The 23,211-nt window shown below is 38.9% G+C and overlaps 1 protein-coding gene across 2 annotated transcripts in view; it reads left to right on the top strand.

Annotated features, from left to right (window-relative positions):
• SUGT1 (SGT1 assembly cochaperone of MIS12 kinetochore complex) overlaps positions 1-23,211 on the top strand; it is a 52,791-nt gene that overhangs the window by 14,267 nt on the left and 15,313 nt on the right. For both annotated transcript variants that reach the window (XM_002712973.6, XM_008260023.5), the window contains exons 6-11: positions 431-484; positions 866-882; positions 1,783-1,814; positions 4,060-4,156; positions 4,557-4,664; positions 15,297-15,387. In XM_002712973.6, coding sequence (XP_002713019.1) covers positions 431-484; positions 866-882; positions 1,783-1,814; positions 4,060-4,156; positions 4,557-4,664; positions 15,297-15,387 — 399 coding nt within the window. The remainder of the gene's footprint in view (positions 1-430; positions 485-865; positions 883-1,782; positions 1,815-4,059; positions 4,157-4,556; positions 4,665-15,296; positions 15,388-23,211) is intronic.

The following is a 23,211-nucleotide window of genomic DNA, read 5'->3' as shown; positions in this document are numbered from 1 at the left end:
CTGAGTAGGTAGCTGCACTGAATGGCAAGTTGGGACCAGGAGAGACTCTTGGACCTCTACCCAGCTGCCATTTTTGAGGACTCCAGCTCACCCTAAATAATGGCATATTGGGTAACTGATTCTGGTCTCTTGAATATGAGAGAAAAACTCCTTTAAGAGTGGGAGGGTGGGAGGAAATGATTATTTGTATCTGAGAAATGTTGACTGCAGTTTTTTTTGATGAATAACTAAAAAACCTCTGGTAGATTTAAAGCTATAACAGTATGGTATGATAACCATTGTTAGGATGTGTATTTCTGTTTTGTTGAGTGCTGAATCCTCGGTGCCTGGAATAGCATCTTGGGACATAGTAGACTTCAGTAAGTGTTTGTTGATTGAATATGTTAGATTATACAGATGAGTAGTGTTATAGTCAGATCTATCTTTCTAGGTGCAGATGCTAATTTCATGGTCTGGATTAAAAGGTGTCAAGAAGCTCAGAATGGTAAGTATGTTTTGTAAGTTTTCCATGGTATTTCAGTGGAAAAAGAAGTGAACATTTGAAGCTTTTTGGTTCAGACAAACTTGTTTTTAACTGTAATTTTAATAGCCCATGTACACTTGGATACATATGTATATATACAGTTTGTTTTATTGCTTAGTTTCATAAGTGGGAAGGGAGAGTTGAAAGAATTTATTTTGTAATAGTATCATGGTATTACTAATAAGAAATTACTAGTAATGTAAAATGATACCAGAATTCACTGTAAAGCCAGCTTGCTTTCTGTGAGTTGTTTAATGAGTACGTCTATGGCATAGAAATTATGTGTGTGTCTTTGCCTATAAATTCATTGTCTGAAAATGTTTGCTTTTTCTGTTTTAATAGGTTCAGAATCTGAAGTGGTAAGTCTAAAGTTTTTCATGTTTTTACTTAATTATTTGAAATTCCAAATATATTTGAGACAAGACTCAGAATGAGCTATTTCTAGGTTCAGTGTTAATCAATTCCACTTAAACATTACATTCTTTAGTAACTGAAATAAAGTTTTGGTGAAATACAGATGTTTATAATCATGAAAATAATTGGGTTGTTTTGATTAAATTAGTCTGTAGTTGATTTGGTGTGTTTTAGTTTTGTTAGGGTGATTATTGTCCTTTCATTACTAAAAAGTCATCACATTTCTTAGAATAAACAGTTGAAATTATTTATAAGGCTTTTTATGGTAGACTAAGACAACAAAGGATAAGTAAAATTGAAAATATTTGTATCTGGTTTAGTGTTAGATTGTTGTTTTTACTTTCAGTCTTTTCAGTTACCAGAAATACTGGAGTTGAGAAATTGTGATGTTATTTTTTAATGAATTTAAGCTTTTAACAGTAAATTTTGGCTAATAGTATATAAACAGCTTTTAGCACCAATGAACATTCGTGTTATGGTGAAGCCATGAGTGGGGAAAGATACTAGGAAGCCACCACAGAAATACTACTTTACAGGTTTCAGAACAGTGTTTGATGTCATTGTTAAGCCCGAAAACTAAGCTCCTCTGAAAGTCTTTTATTTTAGAAGTGTTTTTAAATTAAAGCTAATAAAATTTTAAAAATACAGAACATGCTAATTTTTTGTGTAAAGACTAGTATTGCTTAACAATTATGGGTACCATGCTTTATCTTTGAAGAAAGTCTTTATGAAGTTATTCCATAAAAAAATAACTATTTAGCTAGGTAAATTAATGGTACATTTTAAATATAAAATTGCTAAACTAACTTGGAAAAAATCTTTCTTTTTCACCTTGTCAAAATCAGTCTGCATCCCAGCGGACTCAGTCAAAAATCAAGTAAGTGTTTCATAAAATGATGTATTTAAATATTTATAAAGGGGGAAAAACTGTAGTTAATGGTAAATAAGTCCTTACCATATGACTTCAAGTGTGTCTTAGTTGTAAAATTGTGTTACAGCCTTATGAAAAACTAATTTTAAGGCTGTTTTCTGATTGTATTATTGTTTATACTTAGTTAAAGTTGTGTCATCTGACTCCATATTACATTACCATTCCATATATTAAGAATCTCTTGGCTTTGACTATGACCTTGTCTAAACAAGATAAGAGTCGGAGAACTCAAGGGGCTTCCATAGCCTTGGAAACTCATGACTGGTGCATAGGGAGATTACTGATGCCATAAACAGGAGTGTCAATTTGTAAAGTCAACAACAGGAGTCACTGTGCACTTACTCCTCATGTAGGATCTCTGTCCTTAATGTGCTGTACATTGAGGCTTAATGCTATAACGAGTACTCAAACAGTATATTTCACTTTGTGTTTCTATGGGGGTGCAAACTGTTGAAATCTTTACTTAATGTATACTAAACTGATCTTCTGTTAAAAAAAAAAAAAGAAGAAATTAGCAATTCCCAACTTGACTCTCACTGGGATTAAACATGACAATAGGTCTGATCTGATTTCATCATCATTTAAAAGATCATCTATTATTTTTCACTTTATGTTTCTGTGTGGGAGCAAACTGTTGAAATCTTTACTTAATGTATGCTAAACTGATCTTCTGTATATAAAGAGAATCGAAAATGAATCCTCATGTGAATGGAAGGGGAGAGGGAGTGGGAAAGGGGAGGGTTGCAGGTGGGAGGGACGTTATGGGGGGGAAGCCATTGTAATCCATAAGCCGTACTTTGGAAATTTATATTCATTAAATAAAAGTTTAAAAAAAAAAAGAATCTCTTGGAATTAGATTGATGGTATTAAATACAGATAATTAAATTTGTAGTAGGCTTAATAGAATACTAACTTGTCCTGCCTTTTATATTTGGGTAAATTTTTCATAGGAACATTCTGCATGAGTTGAAAGTTAATATTGCCAGGGGCAACAGTTACAATAATGAATAAGCAACTAGTGAGTCTTGGACTCTATTTATTAGCCACGTGTACAACTTGTATTCTTAGAACTGTATCAGAAAGAAACACAAAGCATTGATCTGGAGCTTTGCATCCTAACTGAATTTTAGAGGCAAACTGTGAGACTCCTAAAATTCATTTCTTTAATCAAGTTGCTTTTTGACATAATTACCTAAACTTGCTTAGAAATGTTAACAGTTCATTTATGTTCTTTCTGGAGAGGTACCAGATGAAACTCCCAAGTTCCTAGTAGACAAGGAATTTTGGCAGCAGCAAGTATAGGGTACATAAAATCAACTAATAATTACAGTGTTTGAAGCATAAAATAATCTAATATTTGATTTAACAAATACCGGTATGAGGGCACTATGCTTGATCCTAGGAATATTGTAGTGACAAAATAAATAGCTCTACCCTCAGGGAGCTTATTTCCTACATTTTTAGAGCTTTCAGTGTTAATTGCACACAGTTGAAATCTTTAGACACACTGATCTTCCTGGGTACCTTGAGATTAAAGAAAGGTATTGTATGTAATGTGCCTGGTGCAATAATTTACACCTTATTTTAAATTTTAGTTCTCTTGCTTCTGTTCCCTATGCTCAGGGCTATTTGCTGCCAGCTTCTGTTAAGAGAGCTTGGAGTGTTGACTCAAATTCACTGGGTCCATTGTACCTCAGTTGGCTTACTGCTTCACTTTCTGAGCTTAGGTTTTTGCATCTGTAAAATAGGGATAGAGTTGCTTACTTCATGTTAGTGTTAGGTTGATGTGAGTGTAAAACTCTTATTGGTGGTGCCTAATAAAACTGTTAGATATAAGCCAGAATCCAGAAAATCATGTAAGTATTTAATTCCACTGGTAAGGTTTGGGCAGCTTCTAGCTTACTATTTTTTTCCATTAGTGTGGATAATAGACAATTTGTTTAAATTGTTTTTGTGAATGAATAGCTGCTTTGGGCATCATTTACTTTACTGTTTTCCTTCTATTAGTATAGAACAGATAATAGAAAATTAGTTAACATCAAATTGTTTTCTGTGAATCAGCAGCTGTTTTGCCATTTTGTTCCTCAAGGTGGAGCTCTTGTTGTTTATCAGATTAGTTTATTTTGATAAACAACTTGGAAAATTAGAAGTGCTGTTTTAAGTTTCTTTTTCTTTTTTTTTTTTTAAATAGGTATGACTGGTATCAAACAGAATCTCAAGTAATCATTACACTTATGATCAAGAATGTTCAGAAGAATGATGTAAATGTGGAATTTTCAGAAAAAGAGGTCATTAGTTTTTGAATCATTTTTTATATTGAGATTAAATACTGTTGTTTGGAATATTGCAGAATAACCTATAGTACTTTATCAAATATATGCCATTTCTTCCTGAGATAATGTAGAAATTGAATAAAATCTGAAGTATTGCTTTTAAGCTTGAATCATTTAAAGTTTTGGGATTAGATTATATTGTAGGTTAAGGCTAGATGTTCATTTTTTTTTCTATAGATTCAGAATTCAAAACAGAACTTGGTTGACATAGTAAGATATATGATTTGGTTACACTTATGTGGTATACTCTCATGTAAAGTTTTAAAATAATCTGTGATACTAAATTTCTGTGATTTATTGAGTTCATTTTAACCTTCATTAAATTTATAAAATATGATAATTTTGTGTTCATTAGTTGTCTGCTGTAGTGAAACTTCCTTCTGGAGAGGATTACAATTTAAAATTGAGACTTCTTCATCCTATAATTCCAGAACAGAGTACCTTTAAAGTACTTTCAACAAAGGTAAGGCAATTGAAAAGGATTGTCACTGGTAATGTTTTTAAAATAAAAGTACTGCGGTGAACTAATTGCCCATGAGATTATAAATTTGTATATCCTTTTAGTCACTTATCTCTAAAAGGGACAGAAAAGAGTGATAATTTTTGATTACCAGGGTTTTTACTCCCCAGATTTTAGTACAGTGGAATATAAAAGACAAGATGGGGCAGGCATTGTGGTGTAGTGGGTTAAGCTGCTACGTGGGATGCTGATTTGAGTACTGGTTAGTTCCTTTCCAGTCCTCTGCCCTGATAATGCATCCTGGGAGGCGGACAGTGATACTGGGAAACCCATTTGAGTTCCAGGCTCCTGGCATCATCCTGGCCCAGCCCTGGCTGTTGTAGGACATTTAAAGAGTGAACTACCAGACAGAAGATCAATCTCAATCTCTCCCTTTCTCTCTTCTCTCTCTCTGTCTCTGTCTCTTTCTCAGGGTTGCTGTGCCTATTAAGTAGATGAAAAATAAGTAAACAAACAAACAAAAAAAGCTCATACAGCAGTTGGTGTGTGTGAGCGATACATATTAATACGTTTCAATGAAGAAGTGTTTCTAAAGATAATAACGAGTTCAGTGCCTCTTTTGAACCTATCAGTTTGGTCTGTTGTACAGATACTCTTCTCCTCCAACCTCAATTTAAAATAGAAACTGTAGATTTGCTTCTTTATTTATATCTTTTTTAAAGATTGTACTTATTTATTTGAGAAGCAGAGTTACAGAGAGAGATTTTCTATCCACTGGTTCACTCCCCAAATGGCTGCAACGGCTGGAGCTGGGCTGATCCAAAGCCAGGAGCTTCCTCTGGGTTTCCCACATGGATGCAGGGGCCCAAGCACTTGGTCCATCCTCCACTGCTTTCCCAGACCATAACCAGAGAGCTGGATCACCTGAGGAGCACCTGAGACAAGAACTGGCATATGGGATGCCGGTATCACAGGCTGAGAGTTAGCCTACTATGCTACAGCGCCAGCCCCTAGTTTTATTGTTTAGTTTAAAGACTTAGAGGAAGAGATCAGAGAGGTATTCTGTCAGCTGGTTCACTTCCCCAAATGGCCGCAATGGCTGGAGCTGGGCCAGTTGAAGCCAGGAGCTTCTTCTGGGTCTCCCACATGGGTGCAGGGACCCAAGGACTTGGGCCGTCTGCTGCTTCCCCAGGCCTTTAGCAGAGAGCTGGAATGGAAGTGATGCAGCCAGCACATGAACTGGTGCCTGAATAGTATATTGACGCCACAGGAGGAGGCTTAACCAATTAAGTCACAGCACCAGCCCCAGTTAAGCTAAATTTTAAATTTTACTTTATTCTGAGTGAATAATGAGAATTTAAATTACAGTTTGAGTTTCCAATTTTTAGATTCCTTTAGATTAAAAAAATATGTATACAAGTAGTATTTAGGGAAAATTTTAAATATCAATAAAGATCTTAGTAGTAAATTTAGTAGGAAAAATATTGACTGAAACAAAAGATCTGACTCTAATTCTGTACACTATGAATTTGCTTTTATCACAAAATGATTACAGGAGTGAATTTTTATCATCTGTAAAATGAGGAATATGGAATAAATGAAGCTCTGAGATCCTTTCAGGTGTGGTATTGTATGAAGGTTCATGATAGATAAGTTAATGGGAATGAATGATGTAGGTGAACTTTTTCTATTACTATGCCTTTTTTTATATACAAGTCTTGCAATGTACTGTTATTAACTATTATATTCTAAGGATATGTGACTTATCATGAAATAGGATCAGGTTTTCTTTTCCTGTCCCATTACCCACCTCCCAGTTTCATGTAGAAGGGTTAAGTGGGCTGGCAAAGAGAAAAGGACAGTTGCATGGGCTTGGCACAGGAAGCGCAAAGTTAAGAAGTGTAATTAAATGTAATTAAAATGGAGTTGCCCTTTTAAAAATGTATTTGAAGATAAATAAAATAAATAAAAGATGGCTCATTATGAGGAAGACACGGGGAAACAACAGCTTGGGACAATAGCAGTTGAGAAAAGATGTGAAATCTTACCAGGATCTGAGTCTGTCATAGGCCCTATCCAAACAGTATAAAATTTGTTTGATAAAAGAATTTTGAGGGGCCGGTGTTGTGATGCAGCAAGTTAAAACCCCAGCCTGCAGCACCAGCAACTCATATGGGCTTCTCCACTTCCAGTCCAGCTCCCTGCTAATGCACCTAGGAAGGCAGCGGAGGATGGCCCAAATCCTTGGGCTCCTGCATCCATGTTGGAGACCTGGAAGAAGCTCCTGGCTTTTTATCTGCCCAGCTCTGGCCACTGCAGCCATCTGGGGAGTGAACCAGCAGATGGGAGACCTCGCTCTCTCTCTGTCTCTGCCTCTCTCAGTAACTCTGTCTTTCAAATAAATAAATCTTTTAAAAAAAGAAAAAAGAATTTTGAGTAATCAAGCACAAAGCTCTAGGTAGATTGAGAGGGAGATGGATCAGAAAATGGATTTTCTTATTTTTGTGTACATTTCTTATTAAGACATTGTTAATGTATGTCCCCTTCAGTTTATTAATGTAAATAGATAAATGACCTGAAAACTTCTATTTCAGATTTTTTAAAAAGTTCATTTGTATTTCAAATAGTGAATAAGTTTTAATATAAATACCTATATTTCATGCTGTATTTTTATTTGCTAAATTTGGCAACTTTTGCTGTGTATTGCACGTGGGAGGTGCTCAATATTTGTTTAGTGAAAGAATTTAAATTGGGTCCTGATATTAATTCTATGAAGTAGACAGTAAGCTATTTTTACTAGTTTTACAGGTAGAAAAGAGCTGAGTTCTTGGATTTCCCCAAGATCATATTGTTAGTAAAATTTTATGAACATGCATACTAAATGAATTTTCATTTCTGATTGCCAGCCAAAACTAGTGCTTCTTTGTCTAGGTTTTTCTAAAGGTGTATTCTAAAGGATGATTATTTTTCTTGTCATGACTCTGGAATCTCCCTATTTTGTATCTGTATATTTCTGTCTATACATACATACACACATATATATATTTTTATTTTTGATCAACTACTAATCTTCAAACTATTTTATGGGAAACAAATTAAAAAATTATTTTAATAATTTAATTAAAAGAATTACAGAGAGGGAGATTGAGATACTGATCCTTATCTTCCATCTGCTGGTTCACTCCCCAAATGGCTTCAGTGGCCAGGATAGGACCAGGCCAGAGCCAGAGCCAGGAGCCTCCAGCCTCCTCCAGGCCAGGTCTCCCACATGGGTGGCAAGGGCCCAAGCACCTGGACTATTCTCCACTGTTTTCCCAGGGCATTATTAGCAGGGAGCTTGACCAGAATGGAAGTAGTCAGCACCTGAACCAACACCCACTACACTGCAATGCAGGTCCCAGAATTTTTCTTAATTGTAACTTAAGGAAACTAAATGATGAAACCTTTGAATCCTTTCCTTTTTTATACAGCAGAGGGAGACAAAATAGCAAAATATCTGAGTTACTGAGGCTTATTTAACTATGGCATTAAGAGGGAAATAATTTGCTTTTAATATATTCAGATGTCTTGAATGTGTTTCACATATCCATGTCTTGAATCTGAGTGGATTTAGAGAAGGATGTATTTTGCTTAGGAGATTTACTTAAAATTAGAGTTTCCATAAAATCTATTTAGAGGGCTGTTTCTTTACTTTTTAAAAATATTTATTTATTTATTTACATATTTGAAAGATAGTGTGCCAGTGGCGGTAGGGCGAGATCTTCCAAATGCCTGTAATACCTGAAGTGGGCCAGGCTGAAGCCAGGAGCCAGGAACTCTGTTGTAGTCTCCCATGTGGTTGGCAGGGTTCCAAATACTTGGGTCATCCTCTTCTGCCTCCCAGGTACATTACCAGGAAACTGGATCTGAAGCCGAGGCAGGACTTGACGCCAGGCACTTCAGTATGGTGTATGGGCATCCTGAGTGGTGCCATAATTGACTGTACCGCAACACCTGTCCATTTCTTTGCTTTTCAGAGTCCTAGTTTCTTTTCTACCTTCAAGATTAAATGAATATCACGTATTACTATATAGCCGTTAGTTGAGTAGTATTAATTTGAGTGAAACATAATTTGCCCTAAAAATATGAAAATGTGTGACCCTTAAATTAATGAAAATAGCATCTCTTAACTAAATATTCCATAATATAGTATGTTCTTCCAAGTCAAAATTCTTGCTTTTAAATAACTGATAGCTGCTTCTACCTTTTATTGAATACCAAGTTTTTGTTTCAGCCTGATCACCCTTTTTTTTTTTTTAAAGATTGATTGATTTGAAAGGCAGAGTTGAACACATATGGAGGGAGAGACAGATCTGCCATCCTTTGAATCTTCCTTTTACTCTCCTAATGGCTACAGCAGCTGGAGCTGGGCTGAGCTGAAGCTAGGGGCCAGGAATTTTTGCTTGTCTCACACATGGGTGCAGAGGCTCAATCACTTGGACCATCCTCCTCTGCCTTCATAGGCACGTTAGCAGAGAGCTGAATCAGAAGTGGTTCAGGCTGGAGCCGCGGCTCACTAGGCTAATCCTCCGCCTTGCGGCACACCGGGTTCTAGTCCCGGTCGGGGCGCTGGATTCTGTCCCGGTTGCCCCTCTTCCAGGCCAGCTCTCTGCTGTGGCCCGGGAGTGCAGTGGAGGATGGCCCAAGTCCCTGGGCCCTGCACCCCATGGGAGACCAGGATAAGCACCTGGCTCCTGCCTTGGGATCAGCGCGGTGCCCGCCGGCCGCAGCATGCCAGCCGCGGCAGCCATTGGAGGGTGAACCAACGGCAAAGGAAGACCTTTCTCACTGTCCACTCTGCCTGTCCAAAAAAAAAAAAAAAAAAAAAAGTGGTTCAGCCAGACCATGAACCCTTGCCCATATAGGATGCTAGTATCCTAGGCAGCACTTTCACCTGCTATGTCATGACACTGGCCCCAATTATTTTTTTTAAACTAAGAAACACTGCTTTTGTTTCATCTTCATTTTATGACAATATTCCGTTTGCACAGTCTCAGGATTATGACTTCAGTGGCAGCTACATAGTAAAGATTAATATTATAGCTTTTAAGAATGAGAATTGTTAGTCCGTTAGAGTAAATTTATCCTTGTGGAAATGATCTTGCATTCCTATTTTTAATCAGAATGATTTTTTTGTATTAACACAATATAAAACATGAAAACCTAGAATCGTGCACTTGAACAGGTTCCCAGGTGTTGTTACTTAGGTGCTGGGTCAGAAGTGAAGTAGCCGGTACTCAAACCATCATTCTAGTACAGGATGTGAGTATCTCAAGTGGTGACTTAATTTTCTGTGCCATAATACATAATGTAGTAGAGTTTTCCCATGTTATTGTATTTTAAGATTTTTTTTTTCTTTTGAAAAGAGAGTGACAGAAGAAGAGACAGAAAGATTCCCATCTGCTTGTTCCTTCCCCAGAGAGCCCAAACGCTTGTGGCTAATTATGCCGAAACCAGGAGGCTGAACTCCCATCAGGGTCTTCCACATGGGTGGCAGGGACCCAAGAACTTGGGCCATCTTCTGCAACTTTCCCTGGCCCATTAGCAAAGAGCTGGATTGGAAGTGCAACAGCCAGTTCTTGAACTGGCACTCTGATGTGGAATGCTGGCATAGCAGGTGTAGCTTAACCTCCTGTACCACAACACCAGCCCCTCCCATGTTGTTTTGACCTGTGGGAAACTACAGTAATGAATTATTAGAACTACGTTACATGCCAGGCATTGTACTGTATATTATTAGCTCATGTGATTCTCATAAATTGCTGCATGGTACAGGTATTTTTATACCCAGGTTATAGGTAGAAAAAACCCACAAATGTTAAAAGTGGTTTTTCAGCTGACTATAATGATGTTGGAAATACTGATATATATTGTTATTTGCCAGACATGATGCTATGCTCTTCTTATACATGGTGTCTTTTAGTCCTTGTAAGAACTGTAAATGAATTAAGATTTATTATTCATGCTTTATAGGAGAAACAAAGATTCACTGAAATTGAATTACTTGCTTGTGGTCATACAGCTAAGTCCAACAAATGGCATATATTTTTGACTCTTCCTAATTACACAACTGATGACTTGTCTTGTTCTCCTGCTTATTTCTAAAAAGATATGTAAAAATTCTAATTGAAAAAGGTATTTCCAGCAAGGTAGTCCATCTGTTGGCTCTCTTATCTGATGTTAAAATAAGGAGAGTAGCCTCCTGTTGTAGCATGTTTCTATTAAGTGAGATATTAGTAAGTGAAGCACCTAGCATGCTCAACAAATATTATTATTGTTATTTTATCCTAATTAGGTTTTTATAAGTCTATACAAGCAATAAATATGTATTTGAACATATTATAGAAAATTTGAAAAAGTTTAGAGCTGAAAAAATGACTCAGACTCATCATTGATAACTTTCTGACATACTGCCTTCTGGATAGCTAGGTATTTTCCAATACATAGATCTGTCACTATGTATGACATTTATTGGAAGTTTTTTTGTGCAGGCTTGGCAAACCTTTTTCCTGCCAACGGCCATATGGATATTTATAACATCATTTGCAAGCCAAACAAAATTATTACCTTAAAAAATTAGCCTGTGTAGCTTTGTTGAATTTTGAGTCTTGCCTGCTGGTGCCTTTGCAAAGGGCTGTACCAAATGATTTTGTGGGCAACATATGGCCCCAGGCTGGATATTTCCCACCCATGGTTTATGGTTTCTCTGTAAATCTGAAATTCATTTCAGTGAAAAAATTAATAAATTCTCTGTTATGCAGAAGAAACCTTAGTGGGACGTGGTAGTGTATGCAATGTTGAAAACTGATCATCCAGCAAGAAGAGATTTTTACTCGAATACTGCCTTGGGATATTATGGCGTCTTGAAAAGACCTCCTGGTGATATTAGAGCAACATTCAAGGAAACTACCAAAGTTTTGAATTAACTTTTAAAAAAAAAAGATTTATTTATTTGTTTGAAAGGCAGATTTAGAGAGGCAGAGAGAGAGGTCTTCCATCCACTGGTTCATCCCCAAATGGTCACAACAGCCAAAGCTGCACTGATCTGAAGCCAGGAGCTTAGAGCCTCTTTTGGTTCTCCCATGTGAGTGTGGGACTCAAGGACTTGGGCCATCTTCTGCTGCTTTTCTAGGCACATTAACAGGGAGCTGGCTCGGAAGTAGAGCAGCCAGGACTAGAACTGGTGCCCATATGGGATGCTGGCACAGCTGGTGGTGGCTCTACCCACTACACAGTGCTGGCCCCTTCTGTTAACTTTTGAAGTTTTGTTTTGTCTGTTTTATTTTTTTAGGTTTATTTTATTTATTTGAAAGGCTGAGTTAAAAAGAGGTACAGACAGACAAGTCTTCCATCTGCTGGTTCACTCCCCCAAATGGCTGCAACAACTGGGGCTGTGCCAGGCTGAAGCCAGGAGCCAGGAGCTTCTTCTGGGTTTCTCATACGGGTACAGTGGCCCAAGCACTTGGAACATCCTCTGCTGCTTTCCCAGGCCATAACAGAGAGCTGGATCAGAAGAGGAGCAGCTGGGACTCGAACCAGTGCCCATATGGGATTCCTCACCTGCTGTGCCACAGTACCAGCCCCTAAGGTTTTTTCTTTTTTAACTTCAGTGAAAATGGAATGACATTTTAATGATTATAATAAGACTCTAGGCCGGCGCCGCGGCTCACTAGGCTAATCCTCCGCCTTGTGGCACCGGCACACCGGGTTCTAGTTCCGGTCAGGGCGTCGGATTCTGTCCCGGTTGCCCCTCTTCCAGGCCAGCTCTCTGCTGTGGCCTGGGAGTGCAGTGGAGGATGGCCCAAGTGCTTGGGCCCTGCACCCCATGGGAGACCAGGAGAAGTACCTGGCTCCTGCCATTGGATCAGCGCGGTGTGCCAGCCGCGGCGGCCATTGGAGGGTGAACCAACGGCAAAGGAAGACCTTTCTCTCTGTCTCTCTCTCTCTCTCTCTCACTGTCCACTCTGCCTGTCCAAAAAAAAAAAAAAAGACGCTGAAATTGGACTTAAGGTAATTCTAGAAAGATCTGCCAGAATCATCAAGACTGAACACTTTCATTTTTAAAAGTATGTATAAGCATCAAAAGTAAGGTAGAAATAAAAGCAAATTCATGGAAGATTAGTCCTGGACCAAGTATAATTTCAAGGTCAGGACAACTTATTTCATTTGAAACAGGCTGTTCCAGATAAGAGCTTTGACTTTAGCTTTATAAAGGCCTCTTTTATGGTACAGCACAATTACTTTATTTATAGTGGCTTCCCTTACATGTGAGTACTAGTCTCTGTTGGTCTTAATGTGAAACAGGGAACTTTATAAAGCATGCATAGTGCAAGAACATGAAGTGTGACTATAAGACACTCTGTGGCTGAGTTTAGTGACATGATATGTACACTGTGTATCCTCATTTGCAGATGCATTGGGAATTAGAGGAGCAAGATGAATTTTAAATTCTAAGATGATCTTAATGGCCCTTTTACTACTGTGTCATTGCCATATACTGGATTTCTGTCTCCTTTTGGTAAAGATCCCAGCCATGACAACCAAAAATAACACTATTTTTTATCAATATTTTCACTGAATACTGTAAATGAAAAAATATTAATGGCATTTTTACTTTCTATAAAGTAATTGTTCATTTTAGAGGATTTGAGAAGTTCTTATACTAAAAAATGTAAAATTCTAATTCAATTTTTAATTTAAATTCTTTGCATAATGTTTGTTATTGTGTTTAATGTTTGCACTGAAAATGCTGATTTTTGCAAGGCAAAAATGGAGATGAAAGCATTATTTGTAAGCAAGACAAAAAGTAGGTGTAAGTGCTATGTGTTAGAGGTAAGGGTACATTCTAGGGGATCAATTTTGATTAGAAACTAGAAGATGCTGGGGTGGGCATTTTGTGCAAAGTTTAAGTCATCCTTTGGGATGCCATATCCTATGTGAGTGCCTGGTTTAGGAATCTCCAGTCCTCAACTTCCAGCTTCCTGCTAACGTACATCTTAGAAGACAGCAGATTTTGGCTTGGGTCCCTGACACCTGTGTGGAAGACCCAGATTGAATTCCAGGCTCCTGGCTTCAGCCTGGCCCAGCCCCAGCCTTTTGGGTGCCTTTGGGGAATGAATTAGCAGATGAAAGATCTCTGTCTCTTTGCCTTTCAAATAAAGTGAAAATAAAGTTTTAAAAGTAAAAAATGTTACTAGAGTGGTGTTAACTTTTCATTTAAGTAAACTTAAGAAAGCACTCAGACACTCTTTGTAGTCTATCTTCTTATCTTTTTCTGTCTGTATTTTTCATGGGTTTTCTGTCATACCTCAGAGCTCCTGTTTTAGTCATTTCCTTCTGCTACCCATCTGGGAGATCTGAAACTCCTGGTTTTCAGCTTTGGCCTGGCCAGTTCTTGCCATTGCTGCCATTTAGGAGATAAGCCAGCAGATGGAAGATGTCTTTTTCTGTCTCTCCCTCTCTGTGTAACTGTTGACTTCATATAAATAAATAAATCTTTAAAAACAAATTACTTCTAGATGATGTATATCTGAAGATGTATATGAAACATTTATTGTGTTTAGGTCAGCACTGCGGCTCACTAGGCTAATCCTCCGCCTATGGCGCCGGCACCCTGGGTTCTAGTCCCGGTTAGGGAGCTGAATTCTGTTCCGGTTGCTCCTCTTCCAGTCCAGCTCTCTGCTGTGTCCCGGGAGTGCAGTGGAGGATGGCCCAAGTGTTTGGGCCCCCTCACCCGCATGGGAGACCAGGAAGAAGCACCTGGCTCCTGGCTTCGGATCGGCGCATTGCGCCAGCTGCAGCAGCCATTTGGGGGGTGAACCAATGGAAAAAAGGAAGACCTTTCTCTCTCTCTCTCTAACTCTGCTTGTCAAAAATAAATAAATAAATAAAAATTGTGTTTAGACCTGTGTCCCATGTCCAGAATAATCCCATTGTATACATGCAAACATTCCAAAATTAAATACTGAAAAATCTGAAACACTTCTTGTCCCAAGCATTTCAGGTAAGAGATACTTGATGCAGGTAATTTTTGAAAGAATTATTGAAAAAGAGTACATTAGTGGTGTTTTACACAGTTGAATAAATTTCTCCACTAAAAAAAAGGTTAATGCATATGTGAATACAGTAATTATTTTGGAATACCATCTTTCCTGGTGTCATCATTGATATTTTGTGATTTGTGAAGGCTTGCGCTGTACGGGGTGATGTTCAGTGGCACCCGTGGTCTGAACTCCATAGATGGCAGTGCAGCGCTTCCCTTTACACCAGTTGTGACAACAGTGTTTCCAGTCATTGCCAGATGTTCCTAGGTGGCAGAGTTATCCCTCATTGAGAGAGCTGCTTTAGAAAGTAGGGTCTGGGGGAGACAAAGCTAAAGAAATAAATTTCTAGACTCTTCATTGTAGCTAATACAAAATGTATGTTGTGTATGAAAGGGTGACTTAAGTATAGAAATGTTTTATAGTTCTTCAAATTTAGTCTTGTGTAATTTAAAGAAACTCAAAGGCACTATCTTACAAAAATTTTGTGCGGTTTAATTTTTTAAATTCTATATATTTTACGTTGAATAATGGATTTTTTTGTTGTTTCTTCCAGATTGAAATTAAAATGAAAAAGCCAGAGGCTGTGAGATGGGAAAAGCTAGAGGGACAAGGAGATATGCCTAAACCAAAACAGTTCATAGCAGGTTTGTGTTCTGGCCTTTAATGAGCTTTAAACTTATACTATACTGTATTTTATAGTTGACGTTAAATAGTAATGAGCATTCTTTCTACTTTCTTTCTTTATGTTCCCGTGATAAGGTTGCTTTGTAATGGATACAAAGTAAATAGCCTTTCTTATAAAGGTTCTAACTTCTTAAATTCTTAAGAGTAGGAATGAATGGCAGCAAAATCCCAGAGGGAGCTGGGATTTATTATTCACTGTGTCAGTTTTATGACATTAGTTGAAGGTTATTTTTGTGTGTTAGCCTTTCCTGTTGGGTTTGAATTAATTTACTCTGCTGATATATTTCCTGTTCCTTTATTCCTTTCTGTTCCTTCTTTTGATATTGTGACTATAATTTCTTGGAATTTCAGAGCTTTACAGAATAAAGTATCTGGCCCATTTCACTGTATTGCTGATTTAGAAATGGACACAAAACAGGTAATGGAGTGCCTAAGAAAAGCCTAGAAGAGTAGAAAACTAGGATTGATAATTGAACCCCTCAAGGGCTTGGCAACTTTGCGTCGAGGTCAGTTCTAAGCAATCAGCACATAAGCATTTGTTTAGTGGAATGACTAATCAACAGGATACTCTTAGAACTACGACATACCATTGCACATTACAGTTACAGTTTCGTTAATGAATGGAGAGAAATTTCTTTTTGGTTTACTACAGCTAATGCTAATTTGATGACTGAAAGAAGCTAATATTGTGTCTCAGCTACTCTTGGATTTTGACTGCTTTCTTCTGTAACAGAAAACACTTTTACTTATGACACCTTTTAGAAAACAGTGAGTTATTCAACAGGTCATTTATGTTTAGTTAATTTAGAAATAATTTTAGATTCAAAGAGGTTGTAAAAGTAGGAGACTTCCCATGTACCCTTCACTTGATTTGCCTGATGATAATGTCTTAGCTGGGCTGTAGTATAATTAGCAAAGCTAGGAAATTGATACTAACAGGTAATTTTTAATATATATATTTTAAAAAGTAATAGACATAAAACTTGTGCATATTGATGGGGTACCATGTGATACTCCATTACATGTATACGTATGTAATGTCCAGCCAAGCTAAATATATTTATCCTTTCAAGCATTAACATTTGTAATGAAAATACCCAAAATGATTGTCTTGTAGTTTTTTTTAACAGAGAAACATACAGTAAGATAACATTATCTGTCTTTACCTTACTGTTGCGATAGAACCATAGTACTTCTTGGACCTGTCTAACTATAACCTAGTACCCATCAATTAATCTTTCCCAGTTCTCTCTCCTCTCCCTCTCCAGTCTCTGTTAACCGTGATTGCATTTTTTTTTTTTTACTCTATATAGTTAACGTCATGTGATATTTATCTTTCTCTATTTGGCTTATTTCACTTAATTATATTCAGTGCCATCCTTGCTGTTGCAAATGACAGGGTTTCACCTGTTTTATGGCTAAGTAAAACTCTGGCATGTATTTATTTATCACATTTTCTTTATCCAGTTATCAGTTAATGGACATTTATGTTGTTTCTGTTTTGGAGTTCTTGTGAATACTGCTGCCAAAGACATAGGAGTACTCATGTCCCTCAATAAATGATGGATTTTATTTCCCTTGGATATATACTCAGGAGTGGGATTGATAAGTCATATCAGATGGTAGTTCCATTTTTAGTGTTTGGGAAAGCCTCACACAATTTTCTACAATGGCTGTGCTCTAGCTAGGACCTCTAGTGCGGTGTTGAATAAAAGTGAAGAAGGTGGGCCCACATCCTTGTCTTTCAGATTTTAAGAAAGAAAGCCTTCAGTTTATTCTCCATTCAATATGATGTTTGCTGTTGGGTTGTTATCTATATATGTGGCCTTTATTATGTTGAGCTATGTTGCTTTTACACATAATTGGATTAGAGTTTTATCATGAAGTGATGTTGAAATTTATCAGATGCCTTTTGTGCATCATTTGAAATGATCTTGTGATTTTGCTCATTTTGATGATGTGGTTTATGTGGTGTATCACTGTTACTGATTTGCCTGTTGAACCATCCCTTGCATTCTTGGAATGAATCTCACTTCATCATGATGATTAATCTCTTTTTTCATTTTATTTTTATTTTTTGACAGGCAGAGTGGACAGTGAGAGAGAGAGACAGAGAGAAAGGTCTTCTTTTTCCATTGGTTCACCCTCCAATGGCCGCAGCGGCCGGCGCACCGCGCTGATCTGAAGGCAGGAGCCAGGTGCTTCCTCCTGGTCTCCCATGGGGTGCAGGGGCCCAAGCACTTGGGCCATCCTCCACTGCACTCCCTGGCCACAGCAGAGAGCTGGACAGGAAAAGGAGCGACCAATACAGAATCTGGCGCCCCAACCGGGCCTAGAACCCGGAATGCTGGCGCCGCGGCACCGGCCTCTCATCTATTTTTAAAAATAATTTAAATGTTTGGTAGAGTTAAGTAGCAAAGCTATCTGGTATTGAGTTTTTATTTGATGGGAGTTTTTTTTTTTTAAAGATTTTATTTATTGGAAGTCAGAGTTAGAGGAGAGGGAGGGAGAGAGAAAGGGAGAGGGGAGAGGGAGGGAGGGAAAGAGGGAGGGAAGGAAGGAGGTCTTCCATCTGCTGGTCCACTCCCCAATTGGCTGCAGCAGCCAGAGCTGTGCCCATCAGGAGCCAGGAGCTTCCTCCGGGTCTCCTCTGTACCACACAGGTACAGGGGCCCAAGGATTTGGGCCATCTTTTACTGCTTTCCCAGGTTATAGCAGAGAGCTGGATAGAAAGTGGAGCAGCAGCTGGGACTGTAACCGGCGCCCATATGGGATGCCAGCACTTCAGGCCAGGGCGTTAACCCGCTGTGCCACAGCGCTGGCCCCATAATGGGAGATTTTTTATTACTGATACAATCTTGCTACTTATTATTCCAGTGTTTAGGAATTCTGTGTCTGGATTTGATATTTGTCCAAGAATTTGTCTGTTTCTTCTAGGTTATTAAATTAGCTGCCTTGGAATTGTTTGTAGAAGTCTCTTAACCATCTTTTGTTTTTCTGTGGTGTCAATGGTAATGTTTCCTTTTTATCTCTAAATCTGTGTATTTTTTTTAAAGAGTTATTTATTTGAGAGGCAGAGTTAACAGACAGAGGGAGAGACAGAGAGGTCTTCCTTCTGCTAGTTTACTCCTCAGATGGCTGCAATGGCCAGAGCCAAGCCTGAGTTAAGCTGATCTGAAGCCAGGAGCCAGGAGCTTCTTCTGGGTCTCCCATACATGTGTGGGGGGACCCAAGCACTTGGGCCATCTTCTGCTTTCCCAGGCCATAGCAGAGAGCTGGTTAGGAAGTGGAGTAGCCGGGACTCGAAACAGCGCCTGTATGGGATGCTGGCACTGCAGGCGGTGGCTTTACCTGCTATACCATGGTGCTGGCTGTGTGAATCTGTTTCTCCCACATTTTGAATTTTTGCCGTTACATTTAACTTTGCGTATTTCCTATCTCAACATTTTGGTGTATTAATTTTTGACTTATTAAGTCTTCACAGTAAAGATAAATAAATTACATACCATGTGTACTGTATTAGAGCATTTTGAATTTGCTGGATAGTTACTATTACCAGTGATTTTTCTACCTTCTGATTTTTTTTTCATATTAATGCCCCTTCCTTTTGGTATAAAGAATTCTCTTTTAATATTTCTTGTAGCATAGTTTTGGTAGTGATAAATTCTCTCAGCTTTTATTGTCTGGGAGTGTCTTTCTCTCTCCCTCATATCTGCAGGATGGCTTTGCTGGATATAGTATTCCTAGGTGGCAATTTTTTTTTTCCTTCAGTACTTTAAAAATCTCATCCCATTTCTCCCTGGTCTGTGAGAAGTGTACAGTCATGCCAATTGGGGACCTCTTTATGTGCTATTTGCTTCTTTACTCTTGCAGTTTGGAGAATCCTCTGTTGATTGTTAACCTTGGAGCTGCATGTCTTAGGGTAGGTTTATTTTGGTTGGATCTATTTGGTGACCTTTGACCTTCTTGTACCTTGATAATTATATCTTTCTCTAGGTTTGGAAAGTTTCTCTCTCTCTCTCTCTCTCTCTCTCTCTCTCTCTCTTTTTTTTTTTTTTTTTTTTTTTGACAGGCAGAGTTAGACAGTGAGAGAGAGAGAAAGGTCTTCCTTTTTTCCGTTGGTTCACCCCCCAAATGACTGCTATGGCTGGCGCGCTGCACTTATCCGAAGCCAGGAGCCAGGCGCTTCCTCCTGGTCTCTCATGCAGGTGTAGGGCGCAAGCACTTGGGCCATCCTCCACTGCCTTCCCCGGGCCACAGTAGAGAGCTAGCTGGACTGCAAGAGGAGCAACCGGGACAGAATCTGTGCCCCAACCAGGACGAGAACCCGGGTGCCGGCGCCTCAGGCGGAGGATTAGCCTAGTGAGCGGCAGCGCCGGCCAAGTTTATCTCTTTCAATATGCTTTGTACCCCTTTGGCATTCTCGGCATTCTCCAAGTCCTTAGGATTCCCAGTTTCTCAAATACTTGATCTTTTCATGCTATATCATATTTCCCATATGCTTACTTCTCTTGATTATTTTTTCTCCTCGAACTGTGTATTTTCAAATAACATGTATCTCTTCTGTTCTGTTTATTGATGCTTTTTTCACATTTTTTTATTTCACTTAGTATTTTTCTGTTGAAGGATTTCTTGCTTTTGTCTAATTACTTCCATCTATTAAATCTCTGTCAGAGCATTAAATCATTATTTTGTGTGTTCTCTTGGATTTTGTTGAGTTTTCTTAAAACAGCTGTTTTGACATCTTCATCTGAGCATTTGGAGAATTTAATTCCTAGGTGGTTGGTTTCTGACACCTTATTTTGCTGTTAAGGAGAATCATGGTTCCCTGAAAATTCCTGATGCCTATTGGAGTACGACATTGTCTGTATTGAAGGATACGTTTTAGTAATCTGGCTTTTTCTAAGTAGTCTGTTCTGCTGCCAAGGTGGGTTCACTACTCTAGGTTGCACCTGTTAGCCATTGATGATACTGGCTGGGTTAGAAGACTGGTTAGCCAAGACCACAGAACTCCGCTGGGTACTGAAACAGGGCCAGAGACTCTATCTGTAGTTATTGCCTGGGGACAGGGACCATTATAATCTGCTCAGTGGTGGGTTTTATCAGCTTGTCACTGAGTTCCAAAATAGTCAAGTGATTCCTGGTGTCTGCCCAAGGTTTTAGGAGGAGTGGAATATAACTATTCAGATAGGCCTTAGGCGGGCACCCTTGGTTCTTAGAGTCACCAGATACCATGCAATCCTAAGGAGGGTACACACCAGCAAGGAGAGGCTGGTATTGCTACACACCGAAACAAGTGCAGGTCTTTGTCCAATAATGGAGCAAATACATAGACTCCATCTACAGGCGCTGGCCTGGGGTTGGAAACCATTAGAATCTGTCCAGCTTTGGGCTTTACCAGCACAGCACTGATTTCTAAGACACAATGCCTTGGTCTTTGGCTGTCTGCTCAAGGTTGGAGGAGGAGATAAAGGTAGTCCTGCCCAGATCGGCCCCTGGCTGGTCACACCTGGGTCCTATAGTCCCTGAGCCCCACAGAATCTGGGGTTACTCTCTCGGCCCACCAAAGACTGACAGTGGCACACGCCAAAATGAGTCCCACCTACTCGAGTGCAGGTGTCTGCCTTATGCCAGGCTAGTCTGGAGGCTCTGTCTGTGAACACAGAAGGGGAACAAGGGCTTTTGGCTTTCTCAGATGCCAGGTCTCAAGCATGGCAGATCCAGCTGCGGGTCCCAGTGTGTGCGCCCAAGATCTCTCTCTGGCCCCCATGGGGCTGGAGTTTTGCTTTATGTGGGTAGTTGGTACAAGAGTGGCAGGGCTATGGCATCTGGCTGTGGCAGTTCCCAATATTCATTCTACTAGTACAGGCCTGGATATAGGGGCAGGTGGCTTCAGTCTGAATGAATGTTTTTGCAGGGGGCCTGATACTGGGATTCAATTTGCTCGCTCTCTCCCAAACCAGAGGTGTCAACAGGTTGAACTCCTTGGAGTTGGGGGAGGGGTACAGCAGACAACTTTACTTGCTTTCTTCAGAAACTTAAGATTATAACATGCTGGAGTACTGTGACCTCTCACCTGACTTTGATAGCTCCTGTGAAGGCAAATTGGTGGTGTGTATATACCTAGTCACATCAGTGTGTCTGCAGGAGGTGGACCCTTTTACTCAGCCAACATCTTGGCTCTTTGGCTCTAGATAATTTTTAAGGAGTGAAATAGTTCCAGATGGTACTTTAGGTATTTAATTGTCATTTTTGCTTTATACTTTATTTGAAAGGCTAGTAAAGATGTTACATGCTTCTTTTAGGACTAACTCCCAGAGATTCTCAGGCTTAGGTTTATATATAACTCAAAGCATTTTTTAAAAAGTCACTTCATGTAATATCTCATTCAGTCCCAACTACAACTTTATAAGCAAGCAGTCAAATAGTATTCCTTTTATTTTACTAGCCCAGAAAACATAAGCAGCTTGCTCAAGATCACCCCAACAGTTTTCATTGTCTAAGACTAAAATCTAGGTTTTCACAGTCTAAGTCTGATTTTTCTGGAATACTGCTTCTTGAGTCATTTCTAATAAGGGGACCAGTCTCTGCTTAGGTGAGTACATTTGCAACTATTTAGCAATCTTTGCAGTTTGTGAATGAGCAAGGAAGCTACTTCACTCACCTCTAGTAGTCAGCCACCATGGGCACAGGGTCTTCACCATTTTGTTACAGTTTTTTTTTTTTTAAGCAAGCATCTTAGATTTTTAAGATGCTATTCCTCCTGTCCTGTTATATTTTCGTAAGGAATTAATATGCTTGTCAGGTTTCTTGGGTACTGCAAGCTGGAGACTGTAGATAAGGGCAAATCACTTAACCTATCTGGGCTGGCTTTCTTATCTGTAAAATGGAGATTAAAACCTCTATTCCCAACATTTCTATAAGTCAGTGTTAGGATTAATTAAATCCATGTTTCCCAGGCTCTTAACATATTTTGGCATGCAGTTTTTTTTTTTGTTTGTTTGTTTGTTTTTTTTGGCTACTACTTAAAATGTACAAAGATGGAATTTCTATTAGAGAAATAGTGATAGGATTTTCAAAACAATATACTTTACTGAATAAAATTGGGCAGTGTTGGATTGTTTTATGTTGCTTTAATGAAGAATGGCTAGGGAGAAAGTTGGGTTACAGGTAGAGAGAAAGGATGAAGGAACAGAATAGTGTTTTAGAACTTTCTAATGTAGTTTGAAGAAAGCAAGTTTATAGAGGGGCAGTTTTGGAGGAGGAATATTTTTGTACTGATGGAAATTAAGAGTCTGGTGTTTTATTTAAAGCTCTGTAGTTGTATTGTCCAATACAGTAACTGCCAAATGGACCTGTTGTGTACCTGTAGCTATATTGAAGCATGCTGTAAGTGTAAAGTATATACAAGAATTTGAAGATTTAGTGTGACAAAAATAATATAAAAATCTCAAGATTTTTCTGTTGATTTCATGTTGAAATGATAACTTTTTTTAAATCAAAAATATATTTATTTGAAACCAGAGTTAAAGAGAGAGGGAGAGACGGAGAGATCTTCATCTGCTGGTTTACTCTGCAAATGACCACAACTGCTAGGGATGGGCCAGGATGAAGCCAGGAACCAGGAACTCTATCCTAGTTTTCCACATGGGTAGCAGGGACCCAAGGACTTGGGCTATCTTCTGCTGCCTCCCAGACACATCAGCTGGGAGCTGGATTGGGAGTAGTACAGCTGGGACTCCAACTGGCACCCATATGGGATGCTAGTGTCACAGGAGGTAGCT

Source organism: Oryctolagus cuniculus, chromosome 9, assembly GCF_051225735.1.
Source record: "Oryctolagus cuniculus isolate XC-2025 breed Fujian yellow rabbit chromosome 9, ASM5122573v1, whole genome shotgun sequence".
Taxonomy (NCBI): domain Eukaryota; kingdom Metazoa; phylum Chordata; class Mammalia; order Lagomorpha; family Leporidae; genus Oryctolagus; species Oryctolagus cuniculus.
Note: the sequence above shows the minus strand (reverse complement) of the source record. Positions and strands in the feature narration are given on the sequence as shown.